This window comes from Anastrepha obliqua, chromosome 3 (assembly GCF_027943255.1).
Source record: "Anastrepha obliqua isolate idAnaObli1 chromosome 3, idAnaObli1_1.0, whole genome shotgun sequence".
Lineage (NCBI taxonomy): Eukaryota > Metazoa > Arthropoda > Insecta > Diptera > Tephritidae > Anastrepha > Anastrepha obliqua.
Genome location: NC_072894.1, coordinates 78,456,070 through 78,482,486, shown reverse-complemented (window position 1 = coordinate 78,482,486; position 26,417 = coordinate 78,456,070). Strand labels below are relative to the sequence as shown.

Genomic DNA, 26,417 nt, shown 5'->3' with positions numbered 1-26,417 from the left:
TAAATTCTCAATTAATTTTTAATTTTTGCCGTGCCTTTTAGGCTTTTGACCGACTGCACCAATAATGAAGTAAAACACGTCTTCTTCTGTCAAAGAACTTTATTTCACTCCCACTTTTACAAAGACTCTTCTTAGCTTAAAGCTTAACTAATATTTTACATTTAATGAGAATGGGAGAAAGTAAAACTAGCAATGAATGTAGGAATGCATGTTGTGTGTATGTTGAGTGCGTGAGTAAGCGTGTGGGTGTAGAGTGTGAGAAAGTATGTAAAGCAGTTGTTGGTTTACATAAGAGTTAGCATAAGTAATTAAATATAAGAGTAAGATTAAGTTAGAATTAAGAGTTGGTATAATATAGGAATAGGTATATACGTAAATAGGGTGATCATGTAACTAAGTATAGTAGGATATAACATTATAATATAACTATTGTATATACTTGATCCAACATCACAATGAGATGGAAAGTGAGTGGGAAAATTCCTATTGAATGTTACCGTCGGGGGCCGATGGAGTTAGACCTCTCCAAGGAGAACTGAGCTTGTCGCAATAATATACTGACTTAACTACAGGTTTTTTCTTTCCGAAGACCCGCTTTGTTTAACGTAAATGCATGGCTGCCATGCCCTTAATATGTAGGTCTATTGGAGCAACATGTGTCAGTGCATTAAGAACCTTCTTAGGGCATGATCTGATTGTACAGATTGTTATTGCACAGGCTAATCTTTGTATTCTGACAAGTAATTTTGTAATGTAATCTCTCCCTGGAGCTTTCCACCAAATGATAGTTGATCGTGTAACCACCTTATACACCCATAATATATATTTAGGTTGAAGACCCCATCTTTTTCCAAGCATACGTTTAATGAGTCCCGGTGGTCTAGAGCTCAAAAATTTAGGGTATTTTAAGGAATTGTTTTACAATAAGAAAATGCATAAAAATGTCTTATAGTTTCCTAAACAAAGGAAAACTCTAAATCTAATATTGATTTTGCATTACATTTTTCACGCATGGATTACAATTTTTTCTCTGCGACTTTTTTGGCTTTTGATTTTCGCAAGTAAGTCTTAATATAGAAATTACTAAACATACAAATCATAGTTATGGCTTGTAACATAGCAATATAAAGCCAAATTCTCGGAAATTTACAATCAGGCACAAACAACAATGGCCACAATTGATGAACAAACATAAGTATGAATTGTATTAGCTGCATTTGTGTGATATACTTTTTCCACCACAATGACTTCTTCATATTTGGATTAATGGAACTCAATAAATAATAAACGTACATTACTGTGTGAACCAAGGTGTTCAGAAGAGCTATTGTTATCCAATGACCGCCTGAACCTTGGTGCCGGAGATGTAGGACTATGCAAGAGGTCATCATAATGTGATGATAGACATGTAGAATCGAAACTTGTTTGTAACTCTTGCGTAATACGAAAAATATCGTTTCCAGGTAGTCAAGAACCTTGTTGCTGAGATATAGAAATCCACAAAATATTTCGAAGCTTTTCACCGGATGATCATAGCTAATTTGCTCCATGCAGCCAAGTCCCTTTGGCAGCTCCAAGTACCAGGTGATTAAATAACTGCTCTATGTACATGTAATTAATTTTTTTAAATAATTAAATTAATAAGTTATTTGGACTGTAGCAAACTTCGTTGTTACCATAAAGACCATTGCTGCGTTGAAAATTATTTGAAAAATATTGTAAATCATAATCACGCGCTTTAAATTGAATGGCTCACGCGCTCGCATAAGCCATGGTCCTATCCGAAAGGCGAAAAGTGCAAATGAAACATTGATAGCTATCATCGGCCATAATGCTCCATGGAATGGCAAATATTTGTATCCTATAATAAATTATGTGTAATACTATGTAGAATTGTATTTATAAAGTGTAATTACCCTCATATGTTTTAGCAGGACTTGTTAAAAAGTCGTAGATATTCCTTATGATGCCAACCATGATTTTTATAGTACTTCGATAAAAACGACTTTGTTGTACGAGCGATAGTTCACAATAAAAACCTGAAGACATTACTCTAACTTGTTTTAGATCGAAATAGAAATAAGCACGTACACATAGAAATGGGTTGAATTAGCATATCATGTTTTTCAAATATATTTCCATGCGTCAACTGCATATTTCTTAAGCTTGTCCTTATACGACCATGTCGTATTGTCATTTGAATTCTTACATAGCTACATATGTCTATTTCTTTTTGTTTCTTTATAGTGTAGGCTCACTTTATATACACTTCCGATCTACTTATAAGTATACCCTGCAGGGAACTGAGAACTAAGTACTCAATGAGCTCTTTATCATTGCTTTCTCTTCGCAGCTATATTAGTTAATTTTACCCAACGATGCCCTAGGATGAGTTTATTGTATTCGGAGCTCAAATTTCGACGGAGTATACGTTAATCGGCCGCCGTAGCCGAATGGATTGGTGCGTGACTACCGTTCGGAAATCATAGAGAGAACGTAGGTTCGAATCTCGGTGAAACACCAAAATTAAGAAAAAGTTGTTTCTAATAGCGGTCGCCCCTCGGCAGGCAATGGCAAACCTCCGAGTTTATTTCTGCTCCTCATAAAAAAAATATTTGCCGTTCGGAGTCGGTTTGAAACTGTAGGTCCCTTCATTTGTGGAACAACATCAAAGACGAACACTACAAATAGGAGGAGGAGCTCGGTCAAACACTCAAAAAGGGTGTACGCGCAAATTATATATATATAATATATATATATACCGTTTATATATATATATATATATATATATATATATATATTATATACAAGGTGGCGCAAAAGTAACCTTGCGATGTTTTTTGGCTGTAATTAAAAAAAAAAAAAATGAAAAACTTTAATTCTTCTTGTGGATTATTTTTATTTGGTCTTTTAATTTTCTTTGCATCAAGTCGAGAATATGATGTCATGTAAATGGCCGCCGCCACAGTTGATTGCCATTTGAGCCCTTTTTATGGCATTTCCCATCACTTTGGCCAAAACTTCCGGCGATAGGTCCTCACATTCTTGACGGATATTGTCTTTAAGAGCTGCAAGAGTCTGAGGCTTGTTGACATAAACCCGCGACTTCAAAAAGCCCCACAAAAAGAAGTCTAGAGCGGTCAAATCAGGCGCTGGTGCTGGCCAGTGCAAATCGCCAAAACGGGAGATTAGGCGCCCGGGAAATGCATCCTTCAGCACATCGGTTGTGGCACGTGCAGTGTGTGCCGTTGCACCGTCCTGTTGGAACCACATGTTTTCCAATCCCAATTCATCAAGTTGCGGCAAAAAGAACTCGTTGATCATTGCTCTGTAGCGCTCACCATTCACAGTAACCGTTTGGCCCGCGACGTCTTCGAAGAAAAAAGGTCCGATGACTCCTCCAGCGATAACAGCACACCATACAGTGACTTTGAGCGGGTGTAAAGGCTCTTCGTGGGTTACACGCGGATTTTCAGTGCCCCAGAAGCGTAAATTTTGCTTATTTACGTACCCGCTAAGATGGAAATGGGCCTCATCACTCATGATTATTTTTGATGAAAAATCATCTTCCTCTTGGTGGTGATTAAGGATGGCTTGAGCGTATGTTAGACGCGATTGGCGGTCAGCAGCTAACAGCTGATGCACCGTCTGGACTTTGTACGGAAACATCTTCAAATCTTGTACCAAAATTCGCTGTAAAGACCGTCGACTGATACCCATTTGCGTGGCACGTCGTCTGGTCGATGTCGACGGCGCTTCCATGACATCCTCGGCTACAGCAGCAATATTCTCTGCAGAACGGCTACTCCGGAGTCTGTCACGCCTGGCAGCATCTCGAGTTGTGCCAGTCTCTTCGAGGCGAGCGGCTAAACGTAGCAGTGTTTCACCAGTAGGCGTTGAACGGCGAGGAAATCTGCGACGAAATTCACGTTGTGCCAAACTCACCGACCGATTATTGGTCAAATAAATAGTCACCAATATTCCGCGTTCTGGAGCAGTGTAGCGTAACATTGTTTATTACCGTGTATTTCGCCTGTGTTTACTACACAAATGTCAAAACAGAACTGACATTAGGGGCCAATCGCAAAATTTATAGCATTTTCTGATAGGAGGATTACTTTAGCGCCACCTGTTATAATTGGCGATATAACCTAGTTCTCGATAATCCACGTGTCGCAATAGTGGACAGAACTCCGAAAAAACCTTACTTTTTGTTAGGGGCATAATTTATAACCTTCCTTTGAGTAACTAACGCAAGAAAGGCTCCATCTCTGAAAGTATTCGATGCGGTACTAGAGGAAGAGGAAGACCTTTTCTGCGTTGGAAAGATTATTTCCCAGATGATTTGAAGCATCTTTGCCATTTGTCGAAGGATAGAGAATGCAGCTCGTCCATTATCAATACATCTGATACAACAATGTACTATCCAAGTCTGGGAAAATTTGGACAGTGGCAAAAAAAAAATGCTCTGAACTATCTTCACATTTCAAACAGGATGTATATTGAGGATCGTCGATGAGTCATACCGTGGCTATATATCGTCCCAATTGATTGAGCCCTGTAATTAATGCTCGTAATTAGAGCGCGTAACTCACACTTCCTCTGTCTCAGAAAATTGTTGCTACCACCTTCTTCGGACCTCTCATTCCAGTGTTTTCAAATATGTATGCAGCGAAAGTACTTGCAGAGCCTTGATTTGCTGGAATGCCGTATAATCGTGTTTTGCTTTGGTTTACTTATGTTTTGGGCGAAGAGCTTGAATCACCTGCATCAACGGCTATTGGTGTCTAACCGTGGTTGGTTAAGAACCTTATTAGGTTGTTGATGCCTAACAGACTGACAGTTGTTCGATATTCTCGAGCAATGGTTGACATTCTCTCCTTCCATAAGGCAGGCAATAGAAAATCGTTTCATTTTGCTCTGCTTGTTTATAGTCTAACTATGACAGTGTGTGTTGTGAGAGATGCCGATTTTGGCTGCTTGTTGCTTTTTTTATGACGAGCTTTTTTGGTGTTTCGAACCTAAGTTCTTCGAATGGTAGTCATGCACCAACTCATTCGGCTACGACAGCCGCTAACATTAATAGCTATACATACATTAAAAATAACATTTAGTATAAGTGTGTGAGACCATATTCAAATCCGTCATACGAAAATTTGTCGAAATCAATTAATACATTCTGAAAAAAATCTTATTTATTTATTATAACGCAAAAATAATATAATTTGAGCAAGCGGATCGACTCCCTTGATAGAGCTAACCTACAAATTTTCAATCGGCTTATACAAATTTCAATTGAACGTGCACACTGATTGGTTATTATATATATTCAGGCTCTGACCGGTAGTAGCTGATGCCTCCAATTTAAGCCAACCAACTGGTGACGAAAAGCTCTATCGTAACTGGAGTTGCTGATCCTCTGCGCACTAAAATGTTGATTAAATAAATAGCTGTTAACTGCACTGAAGCTTATAACAAGCGGACTAGGTGCTCAGGCTAGGCCAGGGTAGTGTAGGGGAATGGCAGATCAGTAAATAATCGAAGTGGTTTTCGTGGCAAAAGCTAAAAAAAAAAATTTCAGAAAATATCGGTAATAAGATCATGAATATATTTACCCTATGTTTGCTAGGCCATTAGCACATTTCCATCAATAATTGAGTGCGCTTTACTCAACACTTTAACTATTTTCTTGCAAAAACTTTTAAGTATTTTTTCTCTTCCAGTAAAACTACAATTGCTGAGGCCTCTTGTTGGTCTTCTACCCACCATATTTTGAAAGGAAATGTATTTGTATACATTAATTTATACAATAAACGATTCTGAATCGTGAATTTCGCATAGTGTCGACCTTTCAGGAGACGTCACAACAAGTCTTTACTTTGCAATATTTCTCGGCATTTCATAGGCGTTAGTCAACAGTTTACTTCTGGACTAACTGACCGTCAAGATGTTGAGTACGAAAAAGCTGTATGTTTTATCTGATACAAAGGCTATTAGGCCGATACATGTATGTACAATACATATATATTTTTTTAAGGGGGAAATATTAATCATTTTGGTTGTGAATGGAAGTTCGGCTCGTGGGGCGATACTGCACACCGATGTCTGGTACCAACACCTGCTCTCTCCTAATCCAGATTATCAAACGTCACTGTACCCATTTGACGTTTTGCAGTTAGGAGGCAATAATAAATAAAACAAAAACATAGCAACAACAACAAAGGATGATGATGAGCCTTCTACGTGCCCTAAATAGACTAGTGAACACTCCTGCAGCATCTTATGAAGAAGCGCGAGAATAGGTTAGGTTAGGTTAGCCTGGTTGGCATTAAGCCACGCATAGACCTTTTGGTACCTAGCGATATCAGATGGAGACCGACTTCTATGAATACTGAAAGTAGACATAATGTAGGATGTCAACGTTTTTGGCGAATCTAAGCAGATCTTGGAGATCCCCTTTCGAGACATCCTCCCGATCCTCAAACAGTGGGACTCCCAGAGATTTTAAATGCGTTTTTAAAAGCGCCGGAAAAACGCACAGAAGGTGTTCTAAGGTTTCCTCAATATCCTCTCTGCATTTCCTGCATTTGCCCGTGTTAGCAATTACTATCTTTTACGCCAATAGATTATGACCTGTCAGCATACCTATGATAGTTCTGCAGTCTTTTCGTGAGAGCGTAAGTACGAATTGAGTCGGTTTTTTGTCGTAACTTTTGCTGTTTTGCATGTGATCAGATTAGTCCACCTAGCTTCCACTCACTTTTTCATGTTGTCGTCCATTTCGTTGTATATTGTATTTAGCGGTTTATGTAGTATGTCGTTCTCTTGTTCAAATGGCAGTCTAACAGCTCTTTTTGCTATCTCATCTACTCTTTCGTTACTCATAATGCCTTTGTGACCAGGTACCCAATAGATATGCAGCCTACTGCTTACGGCTAGCCTTTCTATGGCCTCCCTGCTCCGTTGAAAATGTTTGGACTTAATACAATATGAGCTTATTGCTTTTATTGCTGCTTGACTCTCTGAAGGTTCTACAGGGAATACTCCAGCAGCCACTAACGTCCCCGCGGATTTCGCTGACAGTTTTTCTGTCATGAGGTCAATAGGCGGCATGTTGAGTATTATTTTCAGCGCCGCCGTTGGAGTGGTTTGCATCGCTCCTGCTATACATAGAGCAGCGAGTCGCTGAATCTTTTCCAGTGGCATTAAGTATGTTAGTTTTTTTGTCGAGCGAGGATAACCTCGGGGGGAATTAATCTACGTTACGTTGCACATCCAGATCATGTTCGCCACATACCACTGAGAGCTCCAAGTCCGAGGAACTTCTTCCTGCTAAAGGGAAAAGGTTAGGACACCCAGGTGCAGCAGAAAAGTGATACCTGCAAGATCAAAGTCCCCTCAGTAGCTTGCCTATTTGCTGAACAACTGACTGCAAGGACCACAAGAGCGTAAGATTACTCCATAGGCTCGTAAGAAGTAGAGTATTCTCACCTGGGCTGTGGTTTGGCGGTGCTATCCAAAAACTCTTCAGCGGAGGCTTTTGGACCGGAGGTCCACTCTCCAAGAAGTCATAATAGAGGTCTTTAAACGATGGACACACCCGCTTGTTTTTGTGAGCTATACTTCAGTCTTGCTTCTTTTTAGGGGGGCCGAAAGAACCGCGGAGTAGCTTGCAAGCGTTACACCAAAATGTGCAGGGTGGAAAGGTCCGCAGATAGACACAAAGTAAGTAGTTCTCCCGATAAGAGTGTAAAAGGCGCGTAAATTCGTCTCATTCAACTAATTACTGTGGAAAGAAATGCTCTTATATTCAAACCGATCAATTAGTGGTTCGGAATGTGTAATTTATAAAACTTTGATGCGCAATATTTCATTAAGTCCATAAAAATGTTAATAGCTTTAGACGCTATAAATATGCATTGTACTCGTACATTATGCACATATACGAGTAGGCGTTGAACAAATTATAAAATAATGTAAATCATTTTTTGTTTTTTTTTTTTTGTTTTCATTCATGTTATGTGAAATTAAATTCACTTATTCAGCAAATTAAGCTTTAACAATTCAATTTCTAATTTTAACAATTAACACCTAAACAAGTGATTTTTTATACACACAGTCAAGAATAGATCAAATGAATAAGGAAGTATTAAATTCGTCTTGACCACATTTTAGTAAACTTTACTCAAAGAATAGGCGTCCCATTTTCTAAAATTTTTCTTTTATCGTCTGGTGTTTCTTGGTTCATCCTTTTTGAAAATTAACGTTATAAAGGAAGGGGCGTGGTTATTGACTGATTTTTCTTATTTTTAATACTATCCAAAATCGGACAAAGAGTAATATGCGTACCTAACTTCAATGAGATATATTTATTTTTGCTCGAATTATCGTGCGCACGGACCCACGGACGGACGGAGAGACATGGCTTAGTAATTTTATCCTCTTCAAACCATTTAGCCATTCAGTAATAATTCACTTGTGCCAGCGCTTGTTCCAATAATCGAAGCACTTCTGATGTTCCTTTTGTATAAAGCCCTCTAAGAAAAAAATTATATGTAATAGCAAACAAAACAGACAAAAAAAAAAATACAAACATAAAAAAATCTATAATTTGACTTCGACTCGTAGCTTGTTTTTACAAAAATTTTCTAAAATTCTTTACACCATGGGTATTTGAGTTTCTTTAGATATAAAGATCTGCTACCCCTTCTCCCGCCCCTGTGACATTACACTTCTTAAATACGCTCTCCCTCACTATATTAAGGCTAAATATTTTCCTTTTCTTCTTTTTTTTTATTCCAGTAATTTAATTATGCTCTAAGAAAAGTAATTGCTCCTCCTCTCTCAAAGGTAGTTGTAAATTAAAACCTAGGTTAGGTTAGGTTGAAGCGGTTGTCCTGTGGGACACACTCAGGCTCATAGCCCATTGTGATGCCGCGTGGGGAGCTTGTCCCTATCTCTCCTAAAACCAGTGTGTTTTTCAAAAATTTTAATTTTCAGGAACCCATGTTACCTTTAGGTGAAATGACTCAGCCATCTCGTTAAGAAGTGTGCGGCATTTCATGGCTACCTTGAAGGTTGTCGACTGTTTTGTGAGGGATTTTATCGCCGCTTGGCTATCAGTGAAAATGTAGATATCATTCCCGGATATCGCATTACACTGTATCAGTGTCGCGGCTTTTATTATTGCCATCAGTTCAGCCTGAAAGGCACTACAGTAGTCGGGGAGCCGAAAACTGAAGGAGATCCCTAGATGCTCGGAATATACACCTCCGCCCACCCTGCCCTCGAGCAGGGCATGTTACCACATAAACGTTAACATAAAAGGTCAATTTGATTGTAAACTATTCTTTGTTAGATTTAATAATGCGAAAGTATAATCGAAAAACTTGATTTGGAATAGTTTAAAGAAATCGTAAACCAAGCGATTAATGAATGAAATAATAGTTATATATACAATATACTCAAAATATTTTTTATGAAAAGCATTATCCCGCCATGGTCAGAGGCAATCGCTGTTAGAAAAAACTATTTCTATAATTCGATGCTTCATATTCACGGCAAGTTTCGAACCCGAACCAACCGATTGGTAGTTATGTGGAGGTGGACGTAAATGTCTTCCATAATTCACTTAATTTAGGCAAAAAACCCTGCGGGTACAAACGTATATCGGTTGTGTGTTCTCATATTCATGAAGTTTGCAGACTTTTAACTCTAACCATTGACCACAGGGACTTATTAACAAGTATTGACAATTTATTGTTTTTCACATATAATTCTAATAATTTTAGTTTTATGAAATTATAGCTCATTCTCCTATAGAAACCATATAAATCCAAGTCTAAAACTTTGTACAAATTGAAAAAAAAAAATTATCAAAATTTCACATTTTTGAATCAGAATTATATTAAAAATTTAGGGTACGCAATTTTATAGCCCATTAAATTTTGGTCTAATAAAGCGCCATTTTGAAGAGTCTCAAAAAATGCGTTAATTTTTTATAAAATTGTTTACTGACTTTGTTGGGTGTTCACTTTCATATAAAAAATTCCAAGCATTCGATATGTGTGGAAAATGCACAATGCCGCAAAAAAAAAATGTCAAAAATCAACGTGACTCTTGAGCCACTTAAAATTTACTTTTCATTATACCAAAAGAAAGATTTAATGTATGAACTTCTATTGCATTTCTGTCAAGCGCCCCTAATGTTATGCTTTTAAACCTAATATTTTATACTGTATGAATAGTTATTTTATAAAGTTATTACGTCCTAAATTTGGACACATTACTCCTTCATATTCAAGCGTAAATATACTATTTCTAAAGGTTGTCAAAAAAGTGTTGCGGTATTTCCGCAAGCTTGTCTTTGCAAGCGCGTAGTTCTAGTTGTATTCGTCGCATCGGTTCACGCTAGAGCTTTTTGGAAAGCTCTTTTCACGTGCTAACACGTGTTTGATTAATTGTTGTTTGCTTTTAGTCGTTCGTGAGTTATAGCGTGGCAAACATGGAGCAAAATAAAGAGAAAATACGGCATATTTTACAGTACTACTACGATAAAGGCAAAAATGCATCTCATGCTGCCAATAAAATTTTTGCAGTTTATGGACCCGATACAGTTTCCATTTCCACCGCACAACGATGGTTTCAACGTTTTCGTTCTGGTGCAGAGGTGATCGAAGATGCGCCACGGTCCGGAAGGCCTGTCGTCAAAAATTGCGATAAAATCGCTGAATTGATCGAAAGAGACCGGCATAGTAGCAGCCGTAGCATCGGCCAAGAGCTGGGCATAAGTCATCAAACCGTTATAAACCATTTGAAGAAGCTTGGATTCAAAAAGAAGCTCGATGTATGGGTGCCACACGACTTGACGCAAAAAAACATTTTTGCCCGTATGGATGCATGCGAATCGCTTCTGAATCGCAACAAAATCGACCCGTTTTTGAAGCGGATGGTGACTGGCGATGAAAAGTGGGTCACTTACGACAACGTGAAGCGCAAACGGTCGTGGTCGAAAAGCGGTGAAGCTACCCAGACGGTGGCCAAGCCTGGATTGACGGCCAGGAAGGTTCTTCTGTGTGTTTGGTGGGATTGGCAGGGAATCATCCACTATGAGCTGCTCCCCTATGGCCAAACGCTCAATTCGGACCTGTAGTGCCAACAACTGGACCGCTTTAATGCAGCACTCATGCAGAAGAGGCCATCTTTGGTCAACAGAGGCCGAATTGTCTTCCATCAGGACAACGCCAGGCCACACACATCTTTGGTGACGCGCCAGAACCTCCAGGAGCTCGGATGGGAGGTTCTTTTGCATTCACCGTATAGTCCGGATCTCGCACCAAGTGATTACCACCTATTTCTGTCCATGGCGAACGAGCTTGGTAGTCGGAAGTTGTCCACAAGAGAGTCCTGTGAAAATTGGCTCTCCGAGTTTTTTGACAATAGGGAAGCGAGCTTCTATAAGAGGGGCATTATGAAGTTGGCATCTCGTTGGGAACTCGTCATCGAACAAAACGGCGCATATTTGACTTAAATCGCATTATTATAACCAATTTTATGAACAATTGAAAATTCAATAAAAATACCACAAGACTTTTCTGACAACCTTTATGTAGACAAGACAGTAAATAAAGAAAATTATTTATCCGTTTTGAAGCATTTGAAAGATGCTGTACGTCGCAAACGGCCGGAAATGTGGCAAACAATTCTTGGATTTTGCACGATATTAGCGCGCCATCAAACCGAGCCCAAGTACCATCGTGCAAGCACCATATTCACCTGATATGGCCCAGTGCGACTTTTTCTGTTTGCCAAGTTGAAGTTACTACTTCGTGGATGGATATTTCAGTCGTTAGAGGAGATCAAAGAGAATGCAACGAAGGAGCTGAAGGCCATCCTTTCGACGGCCTACCAGGGGTGCATGGAGGACTTGGTTACACGCTGGCCATGTGCGTTGCTTCAGACCGGTCATATTTTAAAAGAGATAATATAAATTTGCCTGAAATTTAACTACTTTTTGTTTTATTTAAACATTCCCGGTACGCTCTGATTATAGGGTATCCCGAGTTCAGCGCCACTTAGCGAAGTAGTTATTGTTTTTTGTGTAGTTTTTTTTGTTGTCATATAACTATTAAACATGAACTTTGAATTAGAAACAAATTGGACTATAAATACGATCATCGAGTTAATTATATTCCAACGCCTTTTATCTTATCCATTTTATCATACCATATCCACATAATTTTCACTACTTGGTATAGAGGAGCCGCAATGCTTGAAGTTGTGAAGGGAAAATTCGACAACTGATGATGGCCACCGTGTGACTTGACACCTCTCGAATAAAAGCCACCGCACATATTTTTCCAAGTCATCAAGAATTTGAACAACTATTTGAAGCACTGCCAACAAACCCGAGCCAGCTAATTGAATGATGTGCTAATCCATATATAAATACATGATTCTAACTTGAAAATAAAGTTTAGCCTCAGAATGAATTTTATTTAAATTTCTTTTCCTATCGTTCTTATCTTTCCTATCGTTCCTATCGTTTTTATCTGGTCACCCTGTAGAACTACCTATAATAAAAGTACTAGTAAGTTTTAAAATATAATTTTTTTCACAATATGTTGCCTAATTTTTGAATAAATTGAAATATCAAAAAGAAAAAAAATGTAGTTTTTCTAAGTGATGTTCAATCGCCATAGCCGAATAGGTTGTACGTGACTACTATTTTGTACGTCCAGGTTTAAATTATAGACTGAGTTCTTTTAAAAGCGGTCGCTTCTTGGCGGATAATGGCAAAACTCCGAGTGTATTTCTAATATGAAAAATCTTGTCATACGAACAACATTCAGCTAAATTCAATAGCCAGATACATTTTGTGCTAACAGTTTTTCCATTGATTTTTGTATACAAATGTCATGCCAATAACCGGGCATTCTAACAACTAGACACGGACATATAATATTTCACTTCATTTTGATCGAAAAAACTCTCATAAACGGTCGAAATTCAAGAAGGCCCAAGCAAATTACTGAATATATGGCGCAGGAATAATGCGGCTTTCCACATGAAGAACTATGTCGAGACGATCAGGGCAACGAGCCATCTCTGTTGAACAGATATACCATAAGTCTGAAGACATTTAGCTTGAGAAAACTCTCGCTCTTCAATCCGAGATATGCATTGGAGGTAAATTTTCTAAGCAAAGGCCACAATTTTGTTTTTGTGCAAAGATGTCTGGATAGAAAGAGCTGCTTTTGGTTATTAGTAAAATAGCTGCCCTCGATCTTTCAAACAGATTCCTACCTCGGACTAGAAATCTATTAAAAATGCCTCGATGACTTGTTCGAAAAGTAATGAGTGAGGCTGAAATAGTTCAATAAAAAATTAAATTAAAATGATTTTGGGCAATAAATGAAATGAAATGAAATAAAAAATTATATGAAAATGATATGAAATAGAAAATTGGCCCAGAAACGAAAAATGCTCTTGTTTTTGGAAAATGGTGCATCTCATTAACTGCGTTCAAAAATGTTGTATTATATCTTACTTAATGATTGACTAACCACCGTTGTATTCAGGGGCAAAATATATTAGTTAATGAGATGCTTCATTATCCAAAATGTTTTAAAATTGTGTATGGCTTACTTTGAAGACTCTTTCAAAATCTATTAATGTGCTTGAAACTGTGCATTTCATTAAAACGTCATGGGATAAAATAGACACAACAACAATCCAAAACAGTTACCGGAAAGCAGATTTTTCGGAATTTGGTGAGATTTTTATCTTGAAGAGGACATTCCACCGGCAATCTATGCTAAATTTCAGGAAGGATTCAATTTGGCAAATGATTTCTAAGGGTTTCTCCAAATTGATCAAAATTTCTGCATAGAATACAAGAATATAGACTTTCAAAGCAATATTGTGGACAAACTGTAGATAAGTGATTCAGAAGAAGCATCTAATAAAGAAATAAGTTAGCTCATAACATCAAAGTTGAGGGGTTCAAATTGATGCGATTTTGAAACCAAGCTTTTCAATATATCAAAAACACCGAGGACCATTTTCAAAATGAATATTTAAAATTAAAATAATCACTGTTTAGGGAATCAACTATTTCATTTTTTTTCAATCCAACCGGGTGACGTACCCTAGGCCATTATTACTTCGTTGCCGTCTGAAGAGCGACCGATTAAACGAGTGTGTGAATACATGCAAAATAAGCGGGCAGAATTTGCCTGACGAATCCCTACCCGAGGCTACACTTACAATTTTGTTTTTTCCCATAGCTGATGTCCAAACCTGGTAATCTAAAATTCTTGTGTAATTTTCATAAATTTGTAGAACATATTAAATAAATTTACCATTTCTTACCTTAACCGGACAAAAATACTGTCCGGTTATGAGGAATGGCAAATATGATTGACGTATGCCGCTATTTGCAAAAATTATAAATCTTCCGATTGGGTGATTCATTTTGCGTCACCTTGTATACTCTAGTTGAAGTATTTAAGATTCATTATTAGCCTCGATATGCGCTAATGTATTCATTGTAGGTAATAGAAAGCAGCAGTATGAAAATGTTAACATATCTATTTATTATAAAAAAGGGTTGTCTCACATTTCTGTGATTACGGAAAATTTCCTGAATAAATGCAATGATACACATATACAAATTTTCTTAAGAGTCGTATTAGAAAGAAAAAAAAGTAAACTGACTAGTAATGTGGAAAATGTGCATAAATGTCCATTTGTTCCATTTTGGGGTCAGCTTGGCCGACCACCAAGCTTATGTATGCGTACATAATAAGTAGGTAAAGGGCTTAAAGCATTTGCAAGTTGCAATTGCTTGATGTACTCACATCATGTAGGCTGGGACATAAATAGACATATTTCCATATGTATGCATATACATATTTTGATATTAATGAGCGATTGATAATAATGAGCGGCACAACGAAAAAAATTAATGTAAAAGGAGATCAGTTTAAAGGTATGGGATTTTAAATTGAAATAAAATAACAAAATTTTTTAAAGATAATTCCTTTCAAATGTTGTCCGCAACTGCGCCGTATTTCGGCCATCCTCCAGCGAGTCGACTTCGTTCGGTATCCCGTGAATAACTTCAGTAATGTTGTAATGTTGTTGTAATGTTTAGATTTTACATATACCCACAAATAAAAGTCCAAAGCTGTGGATCTCGAAGGCGAATCAACTGAAGATGTGAGATAAATTGCTCACCGAAACGACGTCAGAGTAAATCCATTATTTTACGGCTGAATGTTAAGTAGCGCAGTTTTATTGGAACCAAATGCTGTGAAGATCATGGGCTTCAATTTCTGGCATAAAAAAGTCGTTTATCATGGCGCAATAGCGTTCGCCATTCACTATTACATTGGCGCCAGCCTTGTCTTGGAAGAAATATTAATCTCATCCAGCCAATAAGCCGCACCAAAAGGTTGTTTTTAATGGTGTTTTCCAATTTATGTTCGGGTTACTCTTCAGCCCAAATACGGCAATTTCGCTTATTAACGTAGCCATTAAGCCAAAAATGGGCATCATCACTGAACACCATAAGTTGGCCTGAGGCGCGGTGAATACTTTTCACAGAGCGTCGATTTTCGTAATACAATTGTACGATTTTTAAGCGTTGTTAAGACAGAAGTCTTTCCAGGATTAAATGCCAATGAATACTAAACTAAACGATATATTCTGTGTGACAGTAATCACGCGTGATCTGTCAAGAAAACCCTATTGGAAAAAGTACCTCCAATCTGGTCACCCTTTACTTAATTGTAAATACATACACATACATATGTATGCAAAATTATTTTTAATTACCATATTTTATTAGAATGAACTAGATGATTAAGATCGATCTTCGTTAGGTTTGATACTTTACATTTTAAAGAAAAAGTGAATCCTGTGGCTGGGCTACGACTCTTTATACCATCTAGGCCTGAGTTGGACACTTCACAGCAATGCGAGTTGTATATAACCATATGTATACAACATATACAAACATATCCACTACTCGTAATGAAATACCTACATACATACATACATGTCTACTTATCTAATTACATGCACACTTACAAGAGGTAAAAGTGCTAACAAATTTGCATAACTGAATATAAGGAAGGAATTAAGTGCAGCTAACGCGGATTGACAACTAGACTTAATTCTCATAATTGAAGCAAATTAGGGGAATTTTCGATGGCAATATTGCCGAGAGTTAATACAGGGTGGGCCAAATAAGACCTACTACTATCCTAATTTGTGGTTTCAACAAGATGGAGCAACTGGGCATACTGCTAGGCAAACTATGGACCAGCTGCGTAGTAGTTGTAGGTCTTATTTGGCCCACCCTGTATCTATTGTGAATTAAAAATAATGAAACTTTTAAAGAACGAGACTGGATGCAATGCTAGTTTGCACTAAAATGTTCAAAATTACTTACATTAATTGTTTTGATATTTTGGGACAGTTTGAGAAACTTACATTTAAGATTTTTTTTAAATAAATGATTAGTTTTTAGTATTCCGTATTTGTCGCCTGCGAACCATATTTTACTGACAAAACTATTCAATAAACAAATCAGCTGTTCACTAAACCGCGCAATACCGTCTTTCACACTACAATTTTACTCAGAATTAACTACACTGGTAATTCCGATTAACGCCGCCATCGGGCTAAGCTATAAGCTCCGAGTACATACATATATGCATATATCTTGTAATATAAAGGGTCGCTCAAGAGACGCGCATAGAAGTTGTTTTAAAATAAAATATGTAAAAATTTAGTTTCTTTCAAGTTTCACTATTTTTATTCAAAATACGGCTCTTACCAATTACATATGTGTGAAAAATTACATCATTTAAGTATCCACCATCGACAGGTAAAATCCGCCAAACAGTGGATTCATGAATGCCTAATTGTTGAGAAGGTTGCTCAGCAATACTTTGCGCTGCAGCAGCAAAGCTCTCAACAGAGCGCTCAGTTTTTGGTCTGCTTATCGTTTTTCTATCCTTGACAGAACCAGTTTCTTAAAATTTTTTCACTAACCTTTGAATTGTCGATTCATTCGCACGATTATTTCTACTAAAAAATTCACGAATTTTGCGATATGTCTACTTGAGAAATGTCAAATCTGACATAAAAGAAAAGTAGCGGCGGGGAATTATTCACTTTTGAACGATTATTATCATAAAGATGAAGTCCAAAATAAACAAGACTGAGATAAAATATAAACGACAGGAGCTTCGAGTTTATTTACTCAAAATAGTCCACTCTGGCTTCGATACACTGTTTTGCGCGATGAAAAAGCTTTTCGAAATAGCGTTTCAGGTCATTGACCGGAATGTCCTTCAGGATGTCCGTACAAGACTTTTGGACGTAAAACGTTTTCTTTTCAGCATCAAATCTAATTTTCCGAATATGAAGTAGTCACAGGGATCCATATCCAACGAATGCGGAATGAACCGTGAAACGTAAAATGCGATAAATTGATGTTGATGTTTCGGAGATATTCAACTCCGATTCCATGAATTTCAGCAAAGATTTCGGTTCATTTTTTTTTAAATTTACGAGCAATTTCGATGGGGTTTTTGGTGATTATTGATTTTGAGCGGCCCGTACGTTCATTGTCATTTATGTCCTCACAACCATCTCTGAAACGTGTAAACCACTCATGAACTCTGGCACGTGATATACTACCATCGCCATAAACTTTTTCCATCAATTCAAATGTTTCAGGAAACTTTTTACCGATTTTAAAACAAAACTTGATATTAGCTCTATGTTTGAAACTCATTTTTGTACCGATGACACAAACATACTGTCACCTTAGACGCAATAACTTTGCTTCCACTGAACGATATGCCACCAAGCTTTCACTGGAAGTCAGCTAGGGATGTAACTTTCAACGCACTAACTCAGTAAAAAGATGGCGCCATCAGAAACAACATCAAGACGTACACCACAAATTGGAGTAGGATCTCCGCCAAAAATCGAATAACACCCTGTAAGCGCAAATTATATATAAAGGGTTTTCCAATAAGAGGTGTTATTCCCGTAAAAGATCTATGGTTTCGTTGCTTGTGTAGCACGTATCGCCGTCTTGTTAAAAATAAACGTTGTCCAGATCCATACCATCCAATTCCGGCCATAAAAATTCGTTAATCATCTATCGATAGCGCAATCCATTCACTGTTGCTCCAGCTTCATTTTCGAAAAAGTAAGGTCCAATGACTCCGCCGGACCATAAACCGCACCAAACAGTCACACGTTGAGGATAGAGAGACTTTTCAACAATAACTCTTGGATTTTCTGAGCTCCAGATCCGACAATTTAGCTTGTTGACGAAGCCACCGAGGTGGAAATGGGCCTCATCACTCAAGATAATTTTTCGATGGAATTCCGCATCATTTTCATGTATTTAAACGACCCAATCAGCAAAGACACGACGTTGTTGTTGATAAGCTGGCTTGAGTCTTTATGTTAACTGGACTTTATAAGCCTTAATACCCCAATCTTTATGCAAAATATGGTGTAATGACGTTTGTGGAATGCCTAATTCCAAAGAACGACGAGGAATGGACAAACCTGGGGTTTCTTCAACACTTTCGGCTACAACAGCAATATGTTCGGCTGTTCTTGAGCGACGTGCACGGGTTTTATTCTTCACATCACTAACTTGTCCCAATAGCTCGGATTTTTTCACCAATTTCTGTATTGGGGTCCGGCAAGGTGCTTCACGATGACCCAAAGATGTTCGAGTTTTACGAACCGTCTCTGCCAAATTTTCAAAAAATGACAGCTTCAAAAGTGACATCGACCGAAATAGCGGGCTATTCAAAATAACACCTGTTATTGGAAAGCCCTTTACATGCATACTTATGTGGCAACACCACTCATTCTTAAATTTAATGTTAATAAATAAATAAAATAATATAGATTAAATGCAACTATGCGCGATTTTCGTACTTGATATTTTCCTTTGTTACTTATTCATACTCAGCTTAGGAGAAAAAAATTGGAAATAAAATTGAATTCAAGCCGTCCCATTTTGTGATTGGACGTCAATAAGCTAACACATTTTTATTAATAGCTCTCTCTGTATATACAATATGTACATATATACATATATATAGGAAGTTGTTGTTACAGTACAATTTAAGTTAGTTTGATGCAGGAACGATTTCCGAATTTTTTTCAAAAGTTTCCTGATTGCCAATGATTGTGGCGTTTCAACGTCGTACGCATAATTGAATTTTAGAGCCAAGACTTTATCACATTTTTCCAAAGGTTTTTAATGTGCTGAATGCGAATCTGACTTCGGAATAGCCACCACGTTTCCAATAGAAGAAATAACAGAGACACTTTTTTTTATAAAGATTTTTTACATATGAGAGTGGATTTAGAAGGTAAGGAGGTGCATTTTGAGGAATTGTAACGCAATGAAACAAAAAATTTCTTATGATTTTTATCGCCTTGAATGGTGCGATAACCGCTTAAACGATTTTAACAAAGCGTGCCAGTAGTTTTTTTTTTGGCGTACTAACCGGTACAATTTGGACACATCAAGTGAAGCCAAGACGTTCTTCATTTGATTCTTTGAGTTCTTAACTCCATTTATTAAATACAATCTGCCATAAAATAGCATTCAGTATTAATTTTAATCAGCCATGGGCTAAGGCTGCCAATGTTGTGCTGAAGTTGATTAGAAGCAGTGGAAGCGTGACTATTTCTAGCCATTACTATAGTGCCATTTGCATATACATTCAAAACTTATGCTATCCAAAATTATGCTAAAGGCTTGGAATACATTAAAGAAGGAAGTATGCTGGAGTCTCCGGGGATTGGCCGGATTGTTAGTGGAACATATCCCAAGTCTGTGCAAACGACTACGCAATTTGCAGTGACCTGTGAGAATTCCCGTGTGCTTGAACTTCCTTTGCCTGCCGTAGCCTCATAGTTTGTTGCCAACTCACGTCTCTTAGCCTTACTCACTGACTTTTAAGCTTCTCTTACATGCTGTGTTGTGCCATAGCAAGGAAAGACTCGGGCTATTAATAGCGAGGCCGCAGCCCCTCTAGCCAATGCATGCGATACTTCGTTCCCCGTTATACTCTTGTGTTCTGGGACCCATAATAATATTAAATAAAATAAGCGATATTTTTTTGGTATGTCATAAGCGAACTCTTGGCATATTTTTAGAATATGCTTCTAAAACTTATTTTGAGAAATTAACTAAACAAAATTTTATTTTAATAGGAATTTCTTTGAACTATTGAAACTAGGCAAACCATAACTTGCCGATTGGCAAATAGAAAAAATCTATAAATAAATTCACAAAAAATATTTCAATTCAATACATATGTACATATGTACATCATCGAAAAAGAATTTTGATTTTCAAAATTGATTTTTAAAAGAGGATTTTCTGTACTTATTTTTATTGAAGTGAAACTTCTTAGGCGTCGATGGACGAGCGAGAATGGAGAGTAAAATTTCAAGGCCATGCAACGGTTTGGGCATTTTCGTTCCGCGAGAGAGAAAAAAGATATAACATAGAGGAAAAGGAGAGAGAGAGCTATAACTTATCTTAGATATATTTTAGACTATTTTTCCTTGCGGTTGCTAATTTCTAGTGAGAAATAACACTGCCTACTTTTTGGCGCTTGTTTGTTGGTGCAAACCTGTAGGAATTATATTTTTGGTGCCTACTTTTTGGCGTTATATTTCCTTGGTGCCTACTGTTTGGGGCGTTTTTTTGTCCCAATTTTTTTGGTGTTTTTTTGGTGCCTACTTTTTGGCGCTTATTTCCTTTTCCTGACTAGTGCTTGTGCGTACTATAAAGTGCTATCCATTCCGGCGTCGGATTTATTGGTATTGCCTAGAGGTAATTTGTGCCGTTGCTCCGGTCCTGGAATCGCTGCGTTTGTGCGGGTGATAAACGCTCGGAGTAGTGCTCGTTGTTGCCACGGTTTGTGTCCGGCGTTTACCTACACCGGTCGACCCTTCTCCGTTTTTAGTAAATTTTCTCAATTTGTATCCTCTGCAAATGTTGTGAATTTATTTAGATATATATTCTTTCTCTCTCTCTCTCTCTCTCATTCTCTCTCGGGTCTCTCCCCCTTTCTTCGTCTGCCTTGAAAGTTTCACTTCTGTTATGTGTATTACGCTACACGCACTTTTTTGCATTGAACTATCTTTTGTACCGAACCAAAACCATACATATCAAACTCTTCTTCTTTAAATTGCTCGATAAGGAATTCTTTCTGCTTCTTTAATTTTGCTAACATCTTTAGACTAACGTTAACATCTCAAAAGTTGAATGCAACACCTAGAATTACCGCATACATCCATCCTCTATCATAAATATCTTGAACCCTGAAGTAATTGCATGTTTACATTCAAATACTTTTTAAAAATAATATTTTGCATTTAAAAATATTTGAATATCAGTATTCCTTATGACTATTTTGAATTTCACATTTTAATTAATTTTTGGAATAAGTTGATCAGAATATAGGAATTTCAAAGGAACATACATAGTTTTTGGGTGCAAGCTGCAAACGAATTATTTAAAAAAAAACGGGTTTATGGAAGTTGACTTTTTTAGCTTTGCTGAAAGGCGACGAACTCTACTGTTCATTAAAGGAATAAAAATATATATTTACTTTTGCATACTTTTTATTAAACTTCAGTGCTTTTCAGTTTTCTAAAAAATAACTTGTTTTCTCTTTATGCAACCTGCGATATCAGCTTATGAAACCTCAACAAAAACTTAAAATTATAAGTTTTAGATTTCGTATTGAATTTTTAAACTAGAAACTATGTTTTACTGATATACAGGGTGTTCGGTGGAAGAATTCGAAATTAAAAGCTAAATTAAAAAATAATTCTTCTTCTTCTTAATTGGCGCGATAACCGCTTGCGCGATTTTGGCCGAATTTAACAAAGCGCTCGAATCGTTTCTATCTCGTGCTAACCGGCGCCAGTTGGACACAGCAAGTAAAGCCAAATCCTTCTCCACCTGATCTTTCCAACGCAGAGAAGGTCTTCCTCTTCCTCTGCTACCAGTTAGTACCTTATCAAATACTCTTAGAGTCGGAGCGTTGTATCCATTCGGACGACATGACCCAGTCAATGAAGTCGCTGGATCTTTATTCCCTGCGCTATGTATATGTCGTCGTAAAGCTCATACAGCTAATTGTTTCAGTGCCTGCGATATTCGCAATGGCTAATGTGTAAAGATCCAAAAATTCCTGAAATTTAGGTTCCATACGCCATGCCACTCGCTGGAGAAGTGATATCGGGATGCCATTAACCTGGCGAATGATCTTTTTTTTTAGTGCAAAGATGGTCGCTCAGCTTATTTCATAGCATTTACTTCTAAGGTACCATACATAAAAAAGTCTATAGGGGTAAGATCAGGCGGGACAGTTTGTTAGGGACGACATTACGCAGCATCGCCATAGCCACCCTGGCATAGTGTGGCGTGGCGCCATCTGCATATGTGGAACCCTGTGTGTATACAAAAGGATGCTTTCTCAGTGTTGGTATAAAATAATTCTTCAGTATTCTCCAATAGGAGTGGCCGGAGTCTCTTAAAATGGCTTGTCTTGCGGAAGACAAGTTTTAAGTAGCGCAAAAACTTATCGTTGCGTTGCAACGTGTCAGCGTTGAAAAAAGCAAAAAAAAAAAACATTGTTACAAATCAACGCAATTTTTGAGTAACTTCAAAATAGTACTTTTTTACGCTAAAAACAATGGGATATGAAACTGCATACACGAAATTTTTCTAAAAATTCTGCTCAAATGTGTGAAATTGTAATGAAAATTTGCTGGACTTTTTTTTAAGTTGTACAAAGTCTAAATTAAGAAACAAATAAATTGTCAAAACTTGTCGATAAGTCCTGGCACTATAGTTGTTTCACTCAGTGTATGTTATACCAGAGAATGTCAATGCAATTGTCTGTTAGTACTGTCAGCTGCTAAGATGCTAAGGTAAAGTGCATATATGAAAAAAAAATAATTTTTAACCAGTTCCTTGGTTATTTATTTATTTTCCTGTGTATAGTGTATATTTTTTCGAACACCATTTGAGAACTTATCGTATATATACATACAACAATATTAGAGAATTGCTACTAGCGCGTATGAGCTATTACGTTTGAAACCACTTTATAAGCCTTTGTCACTACTTTTACTTGCCCCTTTCGATTTTCCACTTTGGTCCAAATAACTTTTCTTGTAAAAACTACCAAAAAGGTAGATCATCATTATGGCTTGTATCACCGAGAATACACAAAAGATTTTTGGAACACTACAATCGGTATCGATTATCAGCGGCCACAGATTATGTATTAAGGCCAAAACGAATTGTACAATTTGTATTTGTGTAATGTACTTCTTCCACCATAGCGAGTTTTTCATATGCGGTCTTGTGGCACTCACAAAGTAATATCCATACATTATTATATGCACTATGGCATTCATGGTACCAGTGATAGCGGCATGCCCACCTGAGCCAATATTTTTTGCATAAATTATCGAAATGCTGGTCATCATTATGTGATGGTAAACATGAAGGAAAGTCACTTGTTTGTAGCTTTTACGCAGTACAAAGATTATTGTGTCGAAAAGGTCGAGAAACTTATTGAATACGTAAGAATAGCCGGCTAACACCTCCAACGACTTGAGCGGATGTTCCCAAGGCAGCACAGTCATACAACCAATGGGTACGACTTTTTTATAGAAGAACAAATACACAGCCTGAAATGATCAAATTGAAATTATGTTTGCATGGGAAATTTCAATATCAAATTTTCGTACTCGATGTATTTTATTTTTATGTTGCAATCAATAAAGTCTTACCAAAGTCGCCATGAATGAGTTGAAAAGAATCTGTATTACATTGTAATACCAAAGCACTGCCGTTAACTTATAGGGCTCCCGATTCTTCATAAACCATGGTCCTATTCTGAAGACAAAAGTCACGTACGCAATTTCGAGTAGTAGAAAGGGCAACAGTGCGCCATGGAAAGGTAGATAATCATAGCCTTTGTGATGAATTGAAAAAAATGTTCTTGTGTTCATACAATCTCAATAGGTCAAAAGTATAAATAAAATGTGCAACTGCGTTTCTTACCTTCTCTAAGGGTGCTTGGACTTGTAAGAAAGTCGTAGATGTATCCCAAGGTATCCAACATTTTGTTTTCGCTTGTACTCGTACAATGCTTGTTGAGCTTTTGTCACAGACTATAGTGCTTCACTATTCCATTCGAAACAGTAGCTGAGTGGTGCGTGCCTGCCTATTGCTTGTGTCTACTTGTAATTTGGTACACATTTTTATTCGCTGTTTTTTAATGAAGTTCAAAGTTGCAGAAGCCTCAGAATATTTAATTCTAAAGCAGCTGTTAATATAATTTCTGCTGTTTATGCAAGCAATAGTTCGATTACATATTCTGAATTACAGTTAATATTCTAATTTACGTAATTAATACATTACATACGAGCACAATACTTACAGAAGAATTAGTTGCAATATATCTACAAAATGCGGTAATTGTTTCTGAGGATGCCTGTTTGCTATTTATGAAAATTACTAATAATATAATTACCAGTCCAAAAAACTCTTTTTTAACGAGGTATCACTTGTTAAAAAATATTTATATATTCAAAATTTGGGTACAATTTACAAAATAAACAGGAAAGTTTAAATCAAAAGTTTAAGAAACAAGTCTTGAGCCTACTACGAGCCTGAAAAGTCCTTGCTAAGACAGAGAGATGTCGTATCGCGGTTACGCTTAGTTGGTAGCGTGTCTTGGAAGAACCCACACCAAGCTTCAACCAAATCGGTAACCGTGTTTGTGTTTGGCATTCGTTAGAAGTCGAGTCTTGCAAGGCGAGTGATTTTCCTTTTCCATCACTACAACGCACCAGCTCACGCATCAGCAGTTGTGATCGCAAAATTAATGGAAACAGCGTTTTAACTCTATTCTCCAGACTTGCATCCGTCGGACCAGTGGAACTAATATTTGTACCCAAATTTGAAGAAATGACTGGCAAAAAGGTTCAATTCTTCTATAAAAACTCTAAGAACTTACTCCGTAGCGGTGTGTAAAATGAATCATCCAATTTGGGTTTTGAATAACTTTTTGTACTAAATAAAAAAATAAATGATTTTGTTCGATGGAATTCTTTATTTTGGCCTTTACGCGCTCCATTGCTTGTCTGTTTATATACCGCAGCTGTCTACTTCACAAAAATTTTGCGACCATGTAAATGTAGTTTGAATCGGAGAGGGTTGTAAAAACTTCAAAAATAGCTACAAAATTAAACACTGTGCGACGATTTTTATGTAATGAAAGGCGGTGCATAAATTGTGTCTCTCTTCGAAAATATGTTAAAGCGTTATGAAATAGCGAAAATAACATAAATAAATGAACATTTCAATGCACATATTAAAACAAAATTATTTTATGATTTTAATGTAAAAAATTGCACTATAAAATATAAAAAATCCTTACAAAATAGTGATGTGTTAAAACAGCAAAAAAAATTAAATTAATTTACTCTAAACAAGTAAAGTAGGCTAAATTCGTTGTTCGCCTCTACAGTTCGTCGCGATGCACTCCCTCTTCTTTCTACCTCCCTCTTCTTTCTACTTCTTGCATCAATATCCCTGTTTGCCAACAATTTAGTGATTGTGACTCTATCTTATTACTTACTCAATGGATGAAGTCAATAACCATTACTCTTTTATATAATCAACCCAAAGCTTTCAATTGGGTTGAATGAGTTGGTACGTGACTACCATTCGGAGGTGCATAGGTTCGAATCTCCGTGCATGAATCACCAAAATGATGAACTATTTTTTTTTGTACCGGTCGCCCATAGGTAGGAAATGGAAAACCTGCGAGTGTATTTCTTCCATGAAAAAGCTTCTTAAAAAAAAAAAATCTGCCGTTCGGAGTCTGCTTAACACTGTAGGTCCCCATTTGTACAACAACATCAAGATGCACGCCACAAATAGGAGCATGAACTCCTCCAAACACCCAAATAGGGTGTAAGCGCCAATTATATATATATAAATATATATATATACATATATGTATATACATAATAATTATATACCAGGTGGGTTCATTAAGTATTCGTGGTAGAAATGAAGACACCACTTTTTCAATTTTTTTTTATTTTTCAACATAGTCCCCTTTTAGAAAGATACACGTCTCCCAACGCTCCGGCCAATTTTTGAACCCCTCCAAAGAATAGGATTTGTCAAACTCTCCAAAATATATCTCTGAGTCGACGATGGCTTCCTCGTTTGAACTAAATTTTTATCCCGCGAGTCATTTCTTCATGTTAGGGAACAAGAAAAAGTCGCAGGGAGGCAGATTCGATGA

At 37.1% G+C, this 26,417-nt stretch overlaps 2 protein-coding genes across 2 annotated transcripts; both read right to left on the bottom strand.

Moving 5' to 3' along the window:
* Window positions 1-944: 944 nt before the first annotated feature.
* LOC129242601 (elongation of very long chain fatty acids protein F-like) lies at window positions 945-6,795 on the bottom strand. The gene is made up of 4 exons (XM_054879345.1): window positions 6,761-6,795; window positions 1,917-2,053; window positions 1,677-1,861; window positions 945-1,601 (listed from the first exon to the last, which is right to left on the bottom strand). Exons 1-4 carry the CDS (start codon window positions 6,778-6,780, stop codon window positions 1,017-1,019), a joined length of 927 nt encoding a protein of 308 aa, XP_054735320.1. The 5' UTR covers window positions 6,781-6,795; the 3' UTR covers window positions 945-1,016.
* Window positions 6,796-23,038: 16,243 nt separating this feature from the next.
* Window positions 23,039-24,321, bottom strand: LOC129242709 (elongation of very long chain fatty acids protein F-like). Its single transcript, XM_054879507.1, has 3 exons — window positions 24,158-24,321; window positions 23,884-24,068; window positions 23,039-23,781 (listed from the first exon to the last, which is right to left on the bottom strand). Exons 1-3 carry the CDS (start codon window positions 24,216-24,218, stop codon window positions 23,191-23,193), a joined length of 837 nt encoding a protein of 278 aa, XP_054735482.1. The 5' UTR covers window positions 24,219-24,321; the 3' UTR covers window positions 23,039-23,190.
* Between the last annotated feature and the right edge of the window lie 2,096 nt (window positions 24,322-26,417).